At 38.4% G+C, this 20,335-nt stretch overlaps 1 protein-coding gene across 1 annotated transcript in view; it reads right to left on the bottom strand.

The window, feature by feature from the left end:
• Positions 1–392: 392 nt before the first annotated feature.
• LOC129429942 (E3 ubiquitin-protein ligase rnf213-alpha-like) overlaps positions 393–20,335 on the bottom strand; it is a 172,300-nt gene continuing 152,357 nt past the window's right edge. The window contains exons 50-67 of the mRNA XM_073856917.1: positions 20,026–20,136; positions 19,564–19,806; positions 19,411–19,486; positions 19,121–19,155; positions 18,890–18,990; positions 18,576–18,732; positions 14,365–14,539; positions 14,182–14,276; positions 13,216–13,467; positions 12,995–13,127; positions 11,493–11,576; positions 11,218–11,398; positions 5,909–6,110; positions 5,753–5,830; positions 5,449–5,646; positions 2,462–2,551; positions 2,206–2,384; positions 393–1,093 (exon numbers count right to left, since the gene is read on the bottom strand). Coding sequence (XP_073713018.1) covers positions 940–1,093; positions 2,206–2,384; positions 2,462–2,551; positions 5,449–5,646; positions 5,753–5,830; positions 5,909–6,110; positions 11,218–11,398; positions 11,493–11,576; positions 12,995–13,127; positions 13,216–13,467; positions 14,182–14,276; positions 14,365–14,539; positions 18,576–18,732; positions 18,890–18,990; positions 19,121–19,155; positions 19,411–19,486; positions 19,564–19,806; positions 20,026–20,136 — 2,544 coding nt within the window. The 3' untranslated portion in view covers positions 393–939. The remainder of the gene's footprint in view (positions 1,094–2,205; positions 2,385–2,461; positions 2,552–5,448; positions 5,647–5,752; positions 5,831–5,908; positions 6,111–11,217; positions 11,399–11,492; positions 11,577–12,994; positions 13,128–13,215; positions 13,468–14,181; positions 14,277–14,364; positions 14,540–18,575; positions 18,733–18,889; positions 18,991–19,120; positions 19,156–19,410; positions 19,487–19,563; positions 19,807–20,025; positions 20,137–20,335) is intronic.

Below are 20,335 nucleotides of genomic sequence, written 5' to 3'. Positions count from 1 at the left end.
AAATGCATTTACTACTGCTTATTACTGCTCAATGTATAAAAAAATGTTGATTGAAGTTTTATGAGGGCACTTAAATTTATTTAAAATAATGAGTTACACGCATACATTTTTATAATAAACACTGCAATGTTACATAAAAAATGCCATGAATATAAAACATTGTAAATGTACTAGTTGGGCCCACCCCGCAGATTGGTCGGCTTAACAGGATAAATCTATAATTAAACATTATTTTTTATTGTGTCCTTGTTGTGTAACCAATACTTTTTTTATATAAAATAATTATCTGGCACCAAAAACTGAACAGATTTAGTTGCATTTGACACATTTATTAACTTACACTATAATTAGTGTCAGTTACAGAAGACGACAAGTTATGTGCAACATTGCTTCAGGATACATGTTTATTCATAGAAACAACTCGCCCTGAAATCGAGAAAGTGCAAATAAACAACATAGAAATCAATCAAAAGAGACGTTTAATAAAAAAACAATATTTATAGGACACCTAATAAAACTACCCTCACCAATACAACAGTATTAATCATTATTATATAGTATTATGGGCTATAATTCCACCTGGTTTTGTATTTCAAATACTGTATGAAGTCTATGCAAACCCTATCAAAGTTACTTGAAGAAAAATAGTAAAATGGGAAATGACGAACATATATTTAACATTTAAACAATTGTCAGGCAACTCAAGTCAAGATTATTTTATAGCAGCAGAGTTTATAGCAGCAGATTTTTTGACAAATTGTACTTCACTCTTAAAGTGCACAGTGCAGTATATGAGTGGAGCAAGCATGCATCAACACAGCAATGTGGAAAGGCACTGTCTACTAAAGTCAGTATCAAGTAATTATTTTGAATAATTTGTTTGTTGATTATAGTTCAAGCTTAATTCCCTGATAAAGATTATTAAACTACAGCACTCTTTCATCTTTGATGTCTTTCTCGTCTGAAGATAACGGAGAGCGTCCATGCTTCAATGTACTGTGAGAGAAGGATCTGTTCAGGAAAAAACTCATTCACCTCATGTGGAATGTCCAGATCTTTACGCTCCATGTAGGACACAACAGTGTCTTTCAGACTGGAAAGAATGAACAGAAACAAAATGTAACTTCCCAAAACTTACTGTACCCGTTATCACAGATGTACATATACGCCAAATCTAAGTGCAATGCGTATTTCCATTCCTCTCTCATTTTTTTAAAATATTGCAGGGTGAATGGACTCGAGATGAAAAAGAAAATAATCAGGCCAATAATCAGTTTAATGTTTAGGCACAAGTTTGATTAAATAGCTGAACTAAGTTAATGTTGATGAAAGTTTTATTTTTATGCCAGACTTGTTATATTTCCATATTTTACATTCAAAAATAAAAACACAGCTTGTGAAGAAAGCTGCATGGTAGTAACACCCCTATGGCAAGTTTTACTGCCAGCCAGCTTAGAGTCCTTCAGTTCTTTGGAAAGTTTCACTTTTTGCAAAAGGCTTTTATGAGACAATTTTGCTATTGAGGTCTATCCACACTGTCGATAATGTTTCGGTGAGGGACAACTAATTTTGACCAGGGGTTTTGCTTTTGAATGCCACTGTAGTACAGTAAATTAGGCACCATGAAACTAATGGTCACATAGGGGGCGTGCACACCAAAGCTTTTACGCCCGCGGCCAGCGTATATTTTCAATTCTTTCTAATGGAAGCACAGCGTTTTTGAAAAAGCCAACAGCTAGCGATGTTTTTTTGCGCTCTGCTGTTTTTCCACACTCAGCGCGGAGTTGAAAACTATTAAATTTTGTGTGAAAAGCTCAGCTTCTCATTGTCAGTTCTCACACGGCCGTCCAATCACAGTGAAGGAGGGGTGGGACAAATATCAGAACCAACCAACCGGCGCATCGTACAACAACTGATAAACAAAGAAGAAGTATCACAAAAACCAAAGCGCTCAGTGAAAGAAAGCTAGCGCTCAGCTAAAAAAAATACAGCTGGCATTCGGCGTCCTCCAGGCGTTTTCAGCCACGTTAAAAAGCTTTGGTGTGCACCCCCATAATGTGACAAAGTTACAAAGTTAACATGAGCCTGTCACACAAAACATTTGTCATAAATGCACATTTAAATCAATATCCAATGATTGAAATCAATTCACTGTCAGGCAAGATGTACACTCCTAGGTTAAATGTGTGAAGCGTGTAATCTCACCTCCAGTCAGGCCTGAAGGTTTCTGTTGCTTTCGGGTTCTTGAGGACCAGGCAAAGAAACTCGTGCATCTCCAGAAGAAAGGAATCAGCGTTGGCCTTTGTGAGAAAACTAGTGAGCAGTGTTTTGTGTTCTTCCTGCAGAGGTTGTTTATACTGTTTACTGATGCCCACAAATGGATCCTGTAGAGCACATGAGTTATTTTAAAACATCTCACCTCATTCAAAGCATAAAGTAAATATTATTTGTCATGTCTCACCCTGTTGATGTGCAGCATAGTCTCTGATTTCAGTGAGCCGAGCAGCTGCCACAGTGACACACAGTGTTTCAGACTGCACCTGCTCAAAGCCTAAATAAAAACACTCGCAGTTAGCACTAAGGTATATTTCCATAATACCATACTACACACACTGTTTAAAAAAAGCTACAAAATGAAGTTTATTTACATTTTTTCATAACGTTTTACACAACAACGTTTTTAACCATAACCAGAAAAGTTTTTATCTGGTTTGGCGGTTCTTTTACAGGACAGCTGTGATTTTTCTGTAAATCAAATTATTTTTATTTCTTTTATACAATGAACAGTTATGACATTAAGTGACACATCTCTTCTCATCCATGTTTGATTATTGATATTAAGAATGTGCAGAACTTTCATTAAATGAGATCCTTGTATCACGTGTCGCGGCCTCACATTACGCAAAGCCTCAACATCATATCAGGGAGATAAGTCAGTAAAAGTGAGTAAAATCACAGCATGTCAAACACACTGCCAGTCTTTACTATGAAACACAGGCGCTTATAACACTAACCTCCAAATGTCAAAATAATAACAATAAATAAATAAACCCACACGGTCATTGTTTTCACGATTTTTTGTCAATGCCATGTTCAAGTACTCTGTGTTGCACATCACTACCAAGACTCCCTTTACTTTTACAGTTTTTGCAGTTTTACAGCATTTTCCAAGATTATTTAGAAGTGAACTATTTAACCAAATTACAGTGTGGTAAACAATTACAGTAAACTAATGTGGAAAATAGCTGGCATGTTCTCAACATTAGGGGTGTCACGGTTTTCCAAATCCTCAGTTCGATAACATCTTCGGTTCTAAGGTAAGGATCGATTCGATTCTCGATTTTTACTTTTTTTTAATGAACAGGTTGCTATGCCATATTTAGACTAGACTTTTATGAAATATAATGTCTGACCTTGAACCCGGAGATGCCCTGCCATGTTAGTCGTGCTGCCAGTGGAAAAAATATGGTACATGCACATTAGGGATGTGCATTTATATCATTTTTTCATTTTGATTAATCCATAGGTCAGAAGAACGAGTACTCGATTAACTGGGGGTGGGGCAATCAAAAGGGGCGGGGTGTTTTTATTAATTAAAAAAAGTATTAATTTTGAAGAAACTATGACAGAACAATAAACACATAGCCTACTAGATTATTAATGAATTTAAAGGAATAGCTGTGTGATAAAGTGAAACTAAAGGGTTAAACGCAAACCGAAGCGCTTTCTATATGACGCACTCTACATAATATTAAGCCTTCATACAACATAAATGTACAACGTGCATCTATCTGCATAAAATGCAAGACTTCAACTAAGTTTTCAACTAAGTTATGTACAGAAAGTTTAACTCCCTTTGTGGATGTGCATCATAAACAGTGCGCTTTTAAACATGTCCAGTCAAAGCACAAGCTTCATAACATTAACCAGCATTAAGTCTTTTGCTATCATTTTAGCGATTAGCTGTGTCGTGTCTTCCCCTTACCTGTTCTCAGTCAAGATGTAACGTTAATGCTCGTATGGCTGGTATCTCTTGACATTTGATGTTTAAATATGGGATGACAACCCATTGACGGCGCTGTACATTTTGCACCTGACTGACTGTATTTCCGAAAATCACGTCTTTTTAAACCATAGCGCCTCAGTGATGTGTGGCCGGCTTCTCGGGAACGGCGGGCTGCCGCGCATGGCGCGGGTTGCTGCGGGTGCGCGGATTATCTGTTTGTTTTTAAATCATGCATAGTAATCTTACTGATGTCATACGCCGGTCTGCGTAGCTTGACACGACGTCAAACATGCATCTCCAGACCCAGTCTTTACTACCACATGCGCGTGTAACGCTAACCAGACATCCAAATGCCGCCATATCCACAATAAATAAATAAACCCACATGATCATTGTTTTCATGATCGATCAATCGAGTACTCAAGCCCATCCCTAATGCACATACCTGAAACTTCCCGTTAGATGAACATTCCTGTCAGGACTTTGCACCTTAAAAACGCACTTTTATTACCATCAGACGAGATTGTGAGACTATACCGCAATATGTCATGTTTAAATGCTGTTTTCATAACCCTTACCCCAGATTTCCACCGACTGCGGAGCAGCTGCAGATCGGCTCCGCTGCGTTACGGCTCCGCACTCTGCCGTCCGCCAATACCCACCAGTTCCGTATTTGTTGCAGAGCGGCTGCGTGCTGAAGTGACGAGGTCTCGCAAATTCATGTTATGATCGCGCGATATCTAGTTCTGTCTTCGCCCATTATGACGTTAAAATTATGACGTTTTGCTGGACCAGCCCAGATCACAACACGAGATCTCGCGAATTCAGGTATGATCACGCGATATAGTCATGGCTCCGCCCTGCGGAGCTGTTCGGCATCCGTCAAAAATAGAAGCTCTGTGTATTTGTTCCGGAGGGCTGCGGATGGCCGGAGCTGTGACGGATTTGGAACGCAGTCAGTGGAAATACACACATTGACTTGAATGGAAACCGATTGACTCCGCCGCCGTTCCGCAGTGGATCCGCAGCCGTTCCGCAGTCAGTGGAAATCCGGGGTTAAACAACTGAAATAAGATATTGTGAAACTTTAACAGATCTCAGATCAGAGAAAAGACTGGTCCTGTCACAGACGCCGCTCTGCTGTGCATGCCATGCTATCTTTTAACTGGCTGTAGCTAGCGAAGTTAGAGGAGGTTTGACTCGCAGCACTCAACATGTGTTTTGGGGACGTGAAATGGGGTGTAGAAGCATCGACGATTTCATTTTTTGATTCAATGTCGAGGTTGGTACTTAATTTCGATCGATTTCGATTTAAAATCGAAATCATGACACCCTTAGGATAAATATGCCACTCTGATACTTGCTTTCTGGCACAGATTAACTACTACAGTCCAATCATACTGGATAAAGTGTGTTTATGATAGCGTGTGTTCATGATCAACCTTGAAGACATGTGGAGCTGTGTGGTCGGCCAGCTGTAACACCTCCTTCAGATAGCAGCCCAGCTGCATGTGTGGCTCTCCGCCTGTCATGGCGAGGAAACCCAAGGCCAGCTCGACTGTGGACAACGCTTCACAAACATCGCTGTAGGACTGAAGCTCCTTTGTGAGGTCATGCTGCACGAGAGGCTGCAATGACTCCTGCGGATACACAATAAATATATCAGTTGTCACATCAATTTTATTATCCATCTCCATTATCAACGGCAACTTCAATTTCAGTCTGTACTTTTATGATGCAACTTACCTGTTGAACTTTGCTTCTCACATCCTTTAATATGATCTCATAATTCCTGTCCTGTCTGCTCACTAGTGTTGGAATACCCTGAAAATAAACAAAAATATATGATTTATATGAAATATGAATATGCAAGTCATATCTCTGGTGATTTTGGTGACGTACATTAATGGTGATGTGTGGTTTGCACTGTAGGAATCGGGTGAGGATCTGTTGCTGAATTTTGGGCAGGTCGTATTCCAGCAGAGTCTCTTGGCCACGCTCCATGCTGTACTGACAGTTAGACAGCACCAGAGGCAACAGATCTCGCTCGTACTCGTAACAGATCACATGCTGCTCCGTCAGGTCAGCTGGACTTACTGTATAACTGCAAGACAATTTTTATTATATTTCTTATCTTTTGAAAGATTATTGGGCATTGGTAAAATGGATGGATTATATTCTGATTATCAAATTTAAGACTGGTCTGTCCTCCAAAACCTTTTCTTTTTTGTATGCATTAGAAGTGGTTTATATTTCCCCACAAGCATTTTTTAAAAAGTAGCTGATTTTTGTTATGATTTTCATAAAAGTTTAATGCTTTCCAGAAAAATGTCTCTCTTAAATATATAAATATACAATATCTCAAATGAAAAAACAGACCCTCTGCTTAAAGGTGACAGAGAATGATTAAACAGGGTATTTATTCTTGTTCTGTGATGTGACATATAGACAACCAACTTTTGGTTGGGTCTGTAATGCCTTAGAAGCTTCCTAAAAACCTCTCTCAGAAAGCTATATTAGGGGGGGGGTTTAAACACGTGGTTTTGCACCTATTTGGCTTAACTGGCAACCTCATTTTAAAATGCAAGCACTTGACCCTGATTGGCTGCCTTTGCTTCCAGTCAAAAGAATGTAAACTTCGCTGTCTTCAGAACACGGACAGACCAAAATTTTACAGATAGAAGAGCACACCTCAGAACGCGAATCACCATTTCACCATTTATCAGTTAATGCCGAGTTCAGACTGTATGATTTTCAAACTAGTCGGGTCACCTGTGGTTTCACACTGCGTGATTATCTGGGGAAGGGTTTAGTCGCTGCTGTTTCAGACTGCATGATGGATTGGCGACAGGGGTTTTCATACTGCATGACTTTACCGTAAGAAGAATCGCCGATAACTTTTTCCCGGTCCGCAAACTACGTCTCACAACCAAACGCACGCTAGAAGTGACGCGAAGGAAACAACGCGAGGTCACGCGTGCAAGACCGGAGTTCTCACTTGAGACTGGGATTATTATTAAAAATGGTCACCCGCAAGAAGTTTACCATACAAATTGCATGTGCGCTCATTTGCAGCAGAAAGAAGAAGAAATAAAAATTATGAAGGAGGAAATGTTTTGAGAGACTCCTCCCCGAACTTCCAGCTATCCTGTATGTTGCTCTCTCATTGGATGTAGGTCATCGCCGATGTTATTGTCAGTCAAAACACATTTCACACAGCATGATTTTGAATCGCCGACCGGTCCAGATATTTAGCATGCCAAATATCTCACGGGTGTCGGCGACTCGTCAGCGATCCTCTCAGAATGCGTCTTTTATAATTCACACTGTGTGATTGTCACTCGTGTGCACGAGCATCGATTTGCCTGTGATTTCGGGCATTTGTCGGCGATTTCTCAAACCTGTCGGCAAGTCAAAATCAGGGCTAAAATCGTGCAGTCTGAACTCGGCATAACTCTACCGCCTTTAATAATAATACCGCTCGTCAAAAAAAAAAGGCTGCACAAAAGGCCGTCAATTGCATCTCGGAGAATAGCGCGAGCAGGGACGTGTGCCACACGGCCGAAATGAGAAAGACGTGGTCCGGACCGTCACTGTCTGGAGGATAACCTGCCAGTTGATAAAACATCTCGGAGAATAGTGCGAGCGGGGACACGCACTACACGTCCAAAATGAGAAAGACGTGGTCCGGACCACATCTTTTTTCATTTCGGCCGTGTGGTGCACGTGCACATTCGCGGTGTGAAGCGTGTCCGCGCTATTCTCTGAGATGTTTTAACAACTAGCTAGTTATAATCCAGACAGAGAATAGCACGGACACGCTTCACACCGCAAGCGTGCACGCGCACCACACGGCCGAAATTAGATAAGACGTGGTCCGTCATGTCTGGAGGATAGCCAGTTGATAAAACACTGTAAAAAATCCAACTTTAAAATGTTCATTCAACAAAGAAAATTAAGTAACTTGAACAAAGATTTCTTTGTTGAAGGGCGTCAATTCTAACAAATATTACTTTGTTGACTGGACTTAGATATCTAAGTTTTTGTCCAATTTGTTCACCCAACTTGCCAAACTGAGTAATCTGAACAAGCAGTTAAAAAAAACAATGGTCGGAATGGTTCCCAGCATGTATTGCGACATGTACACTTTTTTGGTTAATATTTACTAAAAAGATGACTGTTTTAATGTTTGCTGGCTTTATTTATGTTATGTTGTTAATGTTAGTTATATGCAGGGTGCGATTTGTGAAAAAAACAGAGGGGGGGATGTTTTCATAGGCGTCGATTTCCATATTTCGTCATGAGTCATTTTGTACCCACCACTAGTTTTAACTTTTTTGACTGTTTTCAGTGGTTATGAAGAGCAATATGAGAAATTTGGTAATCATTGGCCGACCTAACAAAAATCCATTATAATATTATTATTTTTTATATATTTCTAATTAAAATATTTCTAATATTCAGAAATGCGCTCTGCTCACAAGCAAACGGAACAAACCCGAACCTCTGTTGAACTTGCGCAGAAACATAAAAATATAACCAGCTTTTCAAAATGGTTTTAAAACTAAACATTTATACTATTTTAGCACAAATTATGAGCTTTTTGACGATTTTTTATAATTCTTGACATAATGCGTCTCTGTCCACAGCACATTTCAAAACATTTTAATTCATAAAAATAAATCATGGGAACATGAACTTCATCACTGCATTTGCAGGAATTGTAAAATCTTTTTTCTTATTAACTCATGAAGCAGCCTAACGCAATATTTTTACTCTAATAGCTTATCTTTCCCCACACATATGAACTGTGATCATGCACAACCAAAAAACACGCAAGAATTAAATCTTGAATGGCAAAACTGTATGGCACAACGTAGTGTCAAGTGTCAACTTAAACATAAATATTAACAATGTATTGATTGCAAAGTTAAACCATTACAGTAGAAACCGTTTTAATGCTGCTTTTAAAGTAATAACAGTAACTTTACACCGCGATGCTGAGCTACAGTGAAATGATAGAAAAGTCAGATGCATTATGTGTTAGTCACTTAGCCTCATTTGCGCAAATTGGATGCGCCCGCGCCTCACTAAACGCCTCATCCGCATTTATCATGTGTGTAACTTCGGCCATTCTCAGTGGTGTGACTGGGACACTAACTCTGCTTGTCATCATAAACAGATAATCAGATAACTAGATCAGTTATGTTTATTCCGGCTTTATTAATATGCAGCTAAATATGCTGCATTTCATCGTTTCGATACACAGCTCCATAACCATCTCGCAAGTGTTGATAGGCTATTACTCGTGTAACCGGGTCTGTAACCAATCAGATAGCGCGTGGGCGGGACATTGAGCAAGTCTGCAGAGTGGTGGATACAGAGAGGCTGCGCGGCAGCTGTATCAGAGCCAGCCAAAGTAGCACATTTTAAAACAAAATTGACTTTAATCAAACCATGGATCCGTGATAAGTTTTGTGATCCGTCTCGCCACTAGTGTAGTAGCACTGATCACTTTGAGGGGGGGGGGTAAAAATAATTAAGCAGAGGCAGGGATACATTGACCAGAAAGGGGGAAATCCCACGCATCCCCCCCCCGGCAAATCGCACCCTGGTTATATGTTGTATAGAGTTATTTTGAAAAGAATGATGTTTGTTCATTGTTACCATGATTGAGAAGTGTGTGTTCAGTGTAGAGGGCAGCACAGTGAGTTAGCGCCCATCATTGTTGCCTCACAGCAAACAGGTCTCTGGTTTAAGCAAGGGCTAAGTCAGACAAAGACTTTGTTTATGAGACCTTTCTGTGTACACTGCACAGTCCAAAACATGTAGATTAGTTGCATTTGGATATACTAAATTACTCTTTACCCAAATTCACAACCCAAGTCACTAGTTGAGTAAACATAGAAATTTGTTTATTACCTAATCAGTTTAAGTTGGTTCAACTTGTTGGTTTAAGTTGACATTATTAATTGAGTTAGGTGAACTACATCATCCAAGAGTTGAGTAAACTCAAAAAAGCTGTGCAGCAAGTTGCCTTGAAAATTTAAGTCAACTTTCTATTTTTTACAGTGAACGCATGTCCGAAAGAACTGTAAGTGGACTTATGTTTTTGGTTTATTTAAGCCTGTTATTGTATTAGTCTATAGTTCTTGCAAATTTAAAGTAAGTTAGCTGGTGATTTTGTTGTTTGAGCAACCTGCTAGCTAGGTTTCTTGTGCCTGTTGATTAGATATAATTGTTGAGCGCTCTTGCTCACTTTATTTATGTGCATTATTTAAATGCTACAGTAGTTACACTCCTTTAAGATAATATAATTAATAGTGGGAAATAATCAGATTTAATATTTTTTGCGCTATCTATCATCGTCCGCCAGACGTTCTACAACATCTGCTTTAGTTTGTGTTTATTAACCCTTTAGCTTTACTTTACCACGCAACTAATCCCGTTAGAGGTAAAAACATTTAATTCATTAATAATCTAGTATGTGTCCATTTTTTGTCATATTTTCTTCAAAATTAAGTTTTATTTGAGTGTTTTAAATAAAAATATTTTAATTTTCATCATGACCCATACGTCTGCCCTTTGATTGCCATGCCCTCGGCCCCGCCCACCCTCAAATCTTGAAAGGCATCTTCAAGAATACCAAATTTTGAGCAAAAAGCTGAAATAATTGCATTTTTGTAAAGGACTTTTGAAAGAGTTCAGATTCAGAGCAATAATCAAAACATACACTGAGTTTTTACTGTTTTTGGATCAGTGATGTCACATGGACTACTTTGATTATGTTTTTATTACCTTTCTGGACATGGACAGTAAAGCATTACATAGATAATCAATGAAGGGTCAAGCAAGCTCTCGGACTAAATATAAAACATCTTAAACTGTGTTTCCAAAGATGAACGGAGGGTGAATAAATTATCTGATTTTTTTAAAAGAAAGTAGAGTAATCCTATGAGTCTCAGACACTTACCAATATAGAGTGCCTGGTGTTTTCAACTTTTTTTAAATGCTTTGGTGAACAGACAGCAGTCAGAGAGTGTGTGCATGCTAATGCAAATTACAACATGCTTACGTTCAACTGAGAATTCATTGATTCATTCTAATATATACTATAATTATAGTATGGTGTGATTATAGCGTACCAAGATTATTGCATACGAGTTTTATTACTGCAGAATCTGTGATTACAAAGCATTGAAGGTTTTTACCCAGTGTCCTCTCCGGTGTGTTTTTCTACAGTGTAAATGATGTCATTATGAAGGGCAATGAGGTAGCTGACAAGGGCAGTGGAGCACAAGCCAAGACCACGTCTCTGTGGCAGCAGCACCTGCAGGTCAGCATCCAAGCCCAGATCATGTTGAGTGTATTCAGATGGCAGCTTTATCTCCCCTGACACACACAAACAAAAATTATGCGTTTATATTTTTTACTAAGCAATAAATGTGTCTGTGCTATCATTATTCTGAAGTAGGAGTTGGTTTACCTGTGGTGTCCAGAGATACCCTGAGTTGGTTCCATGTTGACAAGAAGATTTTGATTCGTTTTTCATACCAAGCAGGGAGTGAGGCTGTTGAATGATAACATGAGATTGGAAATCTTTTATTACGCTTTACCTTATCAAAGTCAGTTTGCAAGGGTCAATAGAGTGCCACGGGATGACATTTTTGTTAGCAGGACGCTGCTTCCCTCACAAAAAGCCCATTCATGTTTTCCATAGGCTTTTGTAATAATCACCAAAAATAATACGTTTCATTAAAATTCTTTTAAAGTCAAAATTCCGATTTTTTATTTTTAATAAACACGTGTACACTTCAAAATGTATACAAATTTGTGTTTATCTGTGACAATTAACTTGTTGGACAAAACGTGTAAGTGTCAAACTTGTAAAGCACAGAGCTTAAATTAATAATTATTTTAACATCAAGCAGTGTATTTTCTGTCATTTCTGCATGCTTTAAAAAAGAAACCAAAAGTGAATGAAGACGCATCTTTGCTTTAGATTATTGATTGGGACGGTATACACTTCTCAGGAAACGTACAGATAAAGATCATTTTAGATGTTTAATGACCATTTAGAGCATTGGATTCGCTAGACAAGAGCTTAATGTTCTTATTTTTATGAAAACCTCCAACTCATCTAGACAGCAGACAGCGCGGGTCACTTGCTGCGTCTCAATTCAACCAGCTGTGGGCTTGACCAAGGGTCAAACAGAAATTGCGTGTTGCGCTGACGGTTCCATCGCTTTTAAAAGACTCAGCAATGTGTGTGAACAACAGACTGGGAAACGTAAATAACGCGTGTGAAGCGGTGTGGCATAGAAGATAACAATGAGGTTAGTGAGCGCCACGTGCAGCTTAATAGTAGGTTGTACGCATATGTCTGAGCGAATGCTGAAAATAGACAGGCGGCAAAATAAACACATTAATAATCGATCCTCTTGCGGACGCATCGATGCATCAAATCGCCGCCTGTATAATCAATGCATCGATACGAATCGATTAATCTACGTCTGACTGGAGCTGGACCGGACACATTCAACCGCATGTGTGTCTGTGCGTACAGAAAGTTGCTCTCTTTAGCACCTTTTTGTGGTAAAATTGTTTAAAATTACTTGAATGTTAACATTTGTAAGCCTTTGAAACACGTGCAAATGGTAAACTTTACCTACTTAAATTTGCATATTTAATCCGCGAATCACATGCGAGCCGATCTGTGATCCGTACTGATTCACAACCTCGGGAGCTAGGGAAAAAATTGAGACACAGGGGTACTGAAATAAATCCACACCGCAGACATGTTGCTTCAGACAAGCATGTGCAGGTCGCGGTTTCTGTTTGCGTCATCACAACATTTCAGACGTATTGTTTCGGTGATAAAAGTCTCTTTTGGGCCATTTTTGGCCAGACATTTTCGGTGGCCGAATATTCGATGCATCCCATTGAAAAGTAAAGCAAAAAAGAGAGAGAAACTATTTTGGTTAGTACCTGCTTTCTGACTCTGCAGGAACTCTGCTATGGTGCTGTAAGGTAAGTCTGTCAGGTTCTGGAACTTCTTTACCAAATCCTTCTGGAGAGCCAAGATTTCAGGAAGAAACCTCACCATCCGTAGCTCCGTCTCCTAAAACAGGAATCATGGAATTTGCAGAAATCATTAAGTACTTCGCGCTGCATGTAATAAGAAACACACTGGTTGCTGGACGTCTTACTCTCTGCAGGAACCTCCAGAGAACAGGCAAATCATCTCTGCCATTGTTCTGCTCCACGATGTGTGCCAGACTCAACACTGAGACCTTCTTTCTGCAGCTCCAGACGGATGAGTTCTGAATGAGGGAGTTCTGGGGCAGAGAGTTCAGGAAAAACAGAGGCTCTCCAAACGTCAACTTCAACACCAGATTAGAAGACACCCGATCATCTTTTCTGATGAAGTTATTGACTTTCTTTAACTGATGCTCCAACACCTGAGTGCAAACAATAATAAATGCACAGTGAGGGAATTAAGCATGTTTACAAATGCAACTTCAATGGGAAAAAATTTTACGTTTACACCTGCAAACATTTAAATTGACAGTCTTGATTACGGTTGTATTGTTCAAATTACCACAGTAAGTAGTGTATAGTCTCAGATATAGATGAGGAAGCACTTACAGATATGCAGATATTTAAAAAAGTAGAGAGAAAGTGTTATAGATCAGGGATCTCCAACTTTTTGTGATCAAGGGCTACCACAATGGATAAAACAATCTGGAGGGCTACCTTTTTATGTAGTCTACTCAAAATGTTTTTGCTTTACGTGATTTTATTTTATTTTACTTGTCTATACATTTTATCATTGTTTAAAATGTTAACGTAAATAAAGCCAATCTAATAAAATATGTAATAAAAAAATATTAAAATTGAGGCTATAAATAAAATGTGCTTTGGCGGGCAACTCACAGACTCTGTACAGGGAACCTGCTACCCGTGGGCACCATTTTGGAGACCACTGCTATAGATAGTCTTTCAGAGGGCAGCAGAGTACAAGGTTGGGGTCAGAAAAGTCTTTTATTATGAGTTGGACACATCCTGGACACAAACTCTGTGACCTCATGTCACATAAACAGTTTCTTTCAATAACACCAGGACATACTGTGGTCACTGGCTGCTGTGACACTAAAGGATGACATGTTGCTTACCTTGAGCACACGTGTGATGACATGGGTATTCATGGCATTTTCCCATCGATTTCTTGCATCTTTAGTCGAAAGGGCTGGATCATGTGTAACAGGGCCTGTTTGAAAGTAATAAATAAACTTTGATGAATAAACATTCCTGAGATCAATATGACGAATAATAAAAGGTAAGGGGTGTGATCTTACGCTGTTGGGTGGGATGAGGCTCCAGCAGACTGTAGATGATGAGATGGATGCTGTTTGCAGTGTCATCCACTCCTTTACCCAGAGCTCTGCTTAACTGCTCCATATCCTTTAAAAGATGAGACATCAGGAACAGCCCAGGATCTGCTACAGCTGGTTTGATCATCTGAGTGATGCTCTATTCAAATAAAATAGAAATATTGTGAAGTTATTATTTTAACACTTCTTGGGTGATTCTCACGAAACCATTGAAACACCACGGCACTAATGATTTTAGCTTTAAAATGTGTAATATAGTAACATTAAAAAGCATCAGAATTAACACACTACTGTGTTCTACCTTGCACCATGTGTGATTTCAACATAAGAATTTAGAATTGGAAATTTTATCTCATTTTCTGCTGAAATTCTCATTACCGCAATGTGTCCGGCTGTGTTTGAACATGCGTTATGTTGTAATGTAATCAAATTAACACAAAAAATATTAAGAAAAAAAATAAATGGATGTTTTGCTAGACTACTTTAGATGACAGAAAAAAATATTTACTGAATATTCATGTATAATAACAATGAAGAAAAATTAGGAAAATTATGTGTCCATGCCTGATGTTCTCATCCTCCGCAACACTTTTTGAGAACAGTTTAAGCACACATACAGAATTTTAATAAAGTTTGATTTTGAGTGACCAAGCACATGGACCAGTTACTTTAAGATGGCTACCAGGTAAGATCATTTTTTTACAGTTAATTTGAAATATTGACTTGTCAGAATGCTTACACGACATTTTGATTATCATTACCGCAACAGATGCTTATTAAATGTTAATTTAATTAATAGAAGCATAATACTTTGATTTTAAATGCATGTGCAGAATCTCCAAATTATGTTCTTTCAGGTTTGTCATGTCATTTTGAAAATATGTTAGTGTTGATGTTTTCTGACTGTTGCGGTAATGAGATTTTTTAGGACTAATTTTTTAAATTATGTTACAAAAAGTGTTAAATGATAAGTAAAAGTTTTTAAATTAATGTTCCTATTTACACCAGACTTTGTTTTTCAATGTCTGGTGGGAAAAAAGTAAATTTAAGCGATTTTTACATTTTCATGCTTGACATGTTTAAAACCAAGTTTTCGTGAGAATCACCCTCTTATAGTCAAGGATTCGAGGATTCGATTCGGAGAGGTCTGATTGGACTATGAGCCTCATAGTCGAATAGTAGGGAAGTGTTATGTAACCAATGAGCAGCAGCACTGAGAAGCTTAACCGCATGGATGACAAGTAACCGCAACAACAGTGCTTTTCACGTTAAATTCATATATAGTTATGCCCTTCTTGTTTTTCACATCTTATGTATAATAAAGGCAAAATAGAAAGATTTAAGAGAGTAACTTGTTTTTCGTACATTTCTATTCAAAATGTAATACTATGCAAAAGTAAAACTAAGATGACAGAATAACTGTAGCGTAAATTAAATTACTTTAATTTAACGGATCAACCCAAATACAAAGCACCATAATATATCTGATTGCTTACCAGCATTAAAAGCAGTTAAAATAAAAACCTTTATAGTTTTTTTCTTTGTATAGGCCTACAGCGCCCGCTCCATGAATAAGGGAGCACCAGCCAAAAACGCCGGTGGCTTTATTATTAACTGACTGAACACTTCACTCTTACCTGGACATTTAGATATGAAAGTTTTCATCAACAGTATCTGCGTGAAAGATTATAAAAATTGAAAATCACCTGTGACTCGACTGTTTCAGCAGGTCAAATATGTTGCAGAGAGTCCGCTTAATTACCAGCTTTTTTTCAGTCCGCGTGAGCTAAACATTTTTGTTCTGTAATTTTTTACTCGCATGGGCTATATTTCTACATATTTTTGCCCAAGTAACACTCGGATATAATGTAAGCTGTTTTGTAATGTACATTTCTATTCAAAATGTAATACTATGCAAAAGTGAAACTAAGATGACAGAATAACTGTAGCGTTGTCTGCATCTAGAGAAGAGTTTTTAAAGATTAAAAGTTTTAATGATTTAAATTACTTAATTTAACTTACCAGCATTAAAACCACTTAAAATAAAAATCTTTATAGGTTTTTTCTTTGTATACAGCGTCCGCTCCGTGAATAAGGGAGCTGCAGCCAAAATCGCCGGTGGCTTTATTATTAACCGACTGAACACTTGACTCTTACCTGGACATTTAGATATAAAAGTTTTTCATCAACAGTATCTGCGTGAAACATTATAAACATTGAAAATGACCTGCGACTCGGCTGTTTCAGCTGGTCCACTATGTTGCAGAGAGTCCGCTTAATTACCGGATTTTCAGTCCGCGTTCTGTAATTTTTTACTCACATAGGCTATATTTCTACATATTTTTGACCAAGTAACACTCGGATATAATGTAAGTTGTTTTGTAATGTAAGTTCATTTTAACTTATTCTGAAATGATGACAAATCTTTCTAAGGATCTATCCAGCTTAATTTAACCAAAATGATCAGTTTTTATACTTTATAGATAAACATTAATTTATCTACTAATATACTATTGAAAATGCCATAAATAAATATTCATTGCCTTCTTTACAGGTGCATAAACTCTGTCTTAATTTTAATTTCTTATTGACACTGCTTTGTTCTGTATTTAAATTCCTTCACCGCGACAGCCCTAGCTGCTATCTAAAAAAAAAAGGTTTGACTATGGCTGTGTCCCAATTCAAAGGCTGCGACCTTCTAAGGACGTATTTTAAGACCGATTGCGTCACAGCAGCGCGACTTGAGGCTGGTAAGGCCGTCCCAATTCAAAGGATGCTTAGAATGAAACCTCAAAATGCGTCCTCATTTCTCCGCGCTTTTGAGGATAGAACGAATGGACCCTTAACAGCCAAGGATATCCCAAGAGTAATTGCGCGTCTGCAACAGCTGCATATAATGGATGGATATTCTAAAATAAACAATTAAAACCTTTATTAAATAAAAGTGTATTAATCAGAAATGTTTTTCTTGTCACTGTTTTAGTATTATAAGTTATGTTTTGTGTTAATATTATTCTTTTTATGTTGAGTATATTTCTAAGGTTGATTAATTTGATATACTGTTGAATAGTTTAATCTACATCAACGTGTCATATTTTCTAAAATAAATTAATATTTTTCTGATTTCATATTTATTTTAACAAGTCAGAAACGTCTCCGATGTGTCCTGCTGACAGGCACGGTGGGTGTGTGCAGCAGGTGACGCCAATTATGGGTCCTCCGAAGGTTAAACCGTCTCATTTCTGTTCTCTTCGCGAACTTCTGAGGCTTCCACCTTGAAAGACCAAGTGCTCACCTTTTAAGGTCGAATGCTCATAAGGTTGCAGCCCTTGAATTGGGACACAGCTTATCAGTCGACTATGGCAAAATGTAACGAATCAGATTCGACTATGAAAATCCTTAGTCGAAAACAGACCTACTTTGCAGACATTGCAGCTTGCAATCTTAACGTCCTGCGCACAGATTTCGAAATGCTTTTACACAAAAGACATGTTTGCGAATGCTAAAAATGTAGTCTGTGCACGCGGGTGCACTTCCAAAAAAATACAAAAAACGTTTCCGATTTATGGCCGGTTAACCGGTGCATCCCTAATACATATGTACAGGGGTTAAATTGGGATTTGTTTTGTGTGTGTGTGTGTGTGTGGAGGGGGGGGGGGGGGTCAAGGGGTAACATGTTTAATCCTGATGACAGCAAAGCCCCTGGTGTGTTTCAATGACATTATGGACCTCTGATAGGATTTTATAAGTTTCAGCTTTAAAGCTGTACCACAGGTTGACCCAAACTTTAAAACCTGAATTACTTTTGGCTACCCAAAAAGACTCAATTAACAAGAAAAACAACATACTGATTCAGCAATATGTCTTATAAATTAGCCATAGAGATTCCCTAAGCTGGTCAGCAGTTAGTAAAACAATCACTATAGTTAGGTCGACTCGTAATTAAGTTGTATAATCAAAATACATTATTTTATTAAACTATACAAAAAGTTGTATCGCGTTATCTAGTTAATATATTGTAATAAGATGCTTGACATGGCTATACATACTTTAATACTTTGTTTCTAGACTTCGACGTGGGCACCATTCTTACCGCTCTCTCTATCTCTCATCTCTACAATGTGTAAAGTCATATTTATGTGATCGGATCGGGACATCCCTATAAAAAATACTACCTGCGGGTTGTTTTCAGCTCCCAGCATCATAGACGTGTGTGTAAGCAGTCTGAGAAGAGTAAAGGGAGCTGGTGACATATTCTTAGTGTCCTGCATGTCAGGGTGGTCACAGCGCTGCGGATCACCCAAAATGTGTCCTGACTTAGTGCGGTCCCTTCTACAAAAAGTAATGAAGTCAACAGCACCAATTCATTCACCAAGTAAACATTAACACACAAATCTGATTACACAAGTTTATAGTCACATTAGGGTTTATTTAGCTAGTTAAAATATAATGGGAACAACAAGCATTTGGTGTAATTTGTGTAACTCACTGTATTGGCATGGTTTTGAAGCCTGGAAGGGGGTTGTGGTTTATGCCCCCTATTTCTGCATTACAGTCTGGACAGTGACCCAACTGCATAGGACGACCACACTGGACAAATGCAAATAAAAAAAAATTGTGAATGGATGATGTTAAAATTGTTATGGTAACAGACATACTGCTATGACTGATGATGTTTTATATCAAATCAAGTCTTGTGTGTTGTACCAAATGACCTTACCTCACCAACTGTGCACGGATGACCATTAGGACAAACTGTCAAGAACAAAACAGCAAATGTTAGAATCTCTAAAAAATCTAATATCTACAGCCTAAGGGGCGGTTTACATTTTGTGTCTAAAAACCATGTGGAAAACAAACAAGTCCCTGCATCTCTTTTGCAAAGTGCTTGGGCACATGCACTTCTGTAGTGTCTGCCATTGGCAAGCAACCATGAGCCGCACTCTCTACGTGATGATAGGCATGACACAATCATTACTTTAGCAATGAAGATAAAGTAAATCCACTCACAGTACCACTGAAGAGTTCCCAAGGCTTTCTGGGCAACAACCAACATATCATCAGGCATGGTGGGTATGAACGAATTCTGTGAGGAAACATCATACTTAAGCATACTGTAGTTTGCATACTGTAAACATATTGTGTGAAAAGTTGAGAGTGTACCGTCATATTGCGTGGCGAGAAGGCCAGCTCCTGCAATGGCTGCAGTACAGGCAGATTTCCACATAGCAACACTGCAGCCATGTGAACTGCGACCTCCACCAGCCTGTGATCTCTGCCTGATGCTTGTGCTCGTACATTAAGAGCACGGAACCGATTCCTCACCAGCGCCCGAGCGAAAGCTCTCACTTTATTATTGACAAGGACATCTGAACTCCTGATGAACTTTTCAAAAGTGGCACATTGCTATACAACACAAAACAACATGAATAAATACATTGACTAAACTAATGCATGTTTCTTTACTCGTTTCTTTAAAGGGGTCCTGCTATACCTTTTGTTGTGCTCCCAAAAACTAAATTAAGACTAAGACAAAAAAAACGCATAATAGGACCCCTTTAAGTCTTTCGAACAGAACTTCAGATGTGTGCAACATTAAATCTCAGGTGGGATTGTGTGGTTTACCACAGGGTTAGGATGCATGCTGGGATTGTCCATTCTGTAAAGGGAGGTGACCTCTCTGAACAAAGCCATCAGCAGATAAACAGTCTTTTTCACGGGCGTGCAGTTGCAATCCTTTAAGCAAATATGTAGTATAAGAGTTAAAAAGCAGATTCTGAAAAAGCACTGCTGGTTACCACAAACCAAGAGTAAAATTTTTACATGCACGTCCACATGCAGCTATCATGAAAATGTGTGTGTGTGTCATACAACTTTTAACTGGATGCTAGAAGATTTTTGGCCCGAATTTACCCTGGTTTTTCCACTATATAAT

Source organism: Misgurnus anguillicaudatus, chromosome 19, assembly GCF_027580225.2.
Source record: "Misgurnus anguillicaudatus chromosome 19, ASM2758022v2, whole genome shotgun sequence".
NCBI classification, from domain to species: Eukaryota; Metazoa; Chordata; class Actinopteri; order Cypriniformes; family Cobitidae; genus Misgurnus; species Misgurnus anguillicaudatus.
This window is presented reverse-complemented; position numbering and strand designations above follow the sequence as displayed.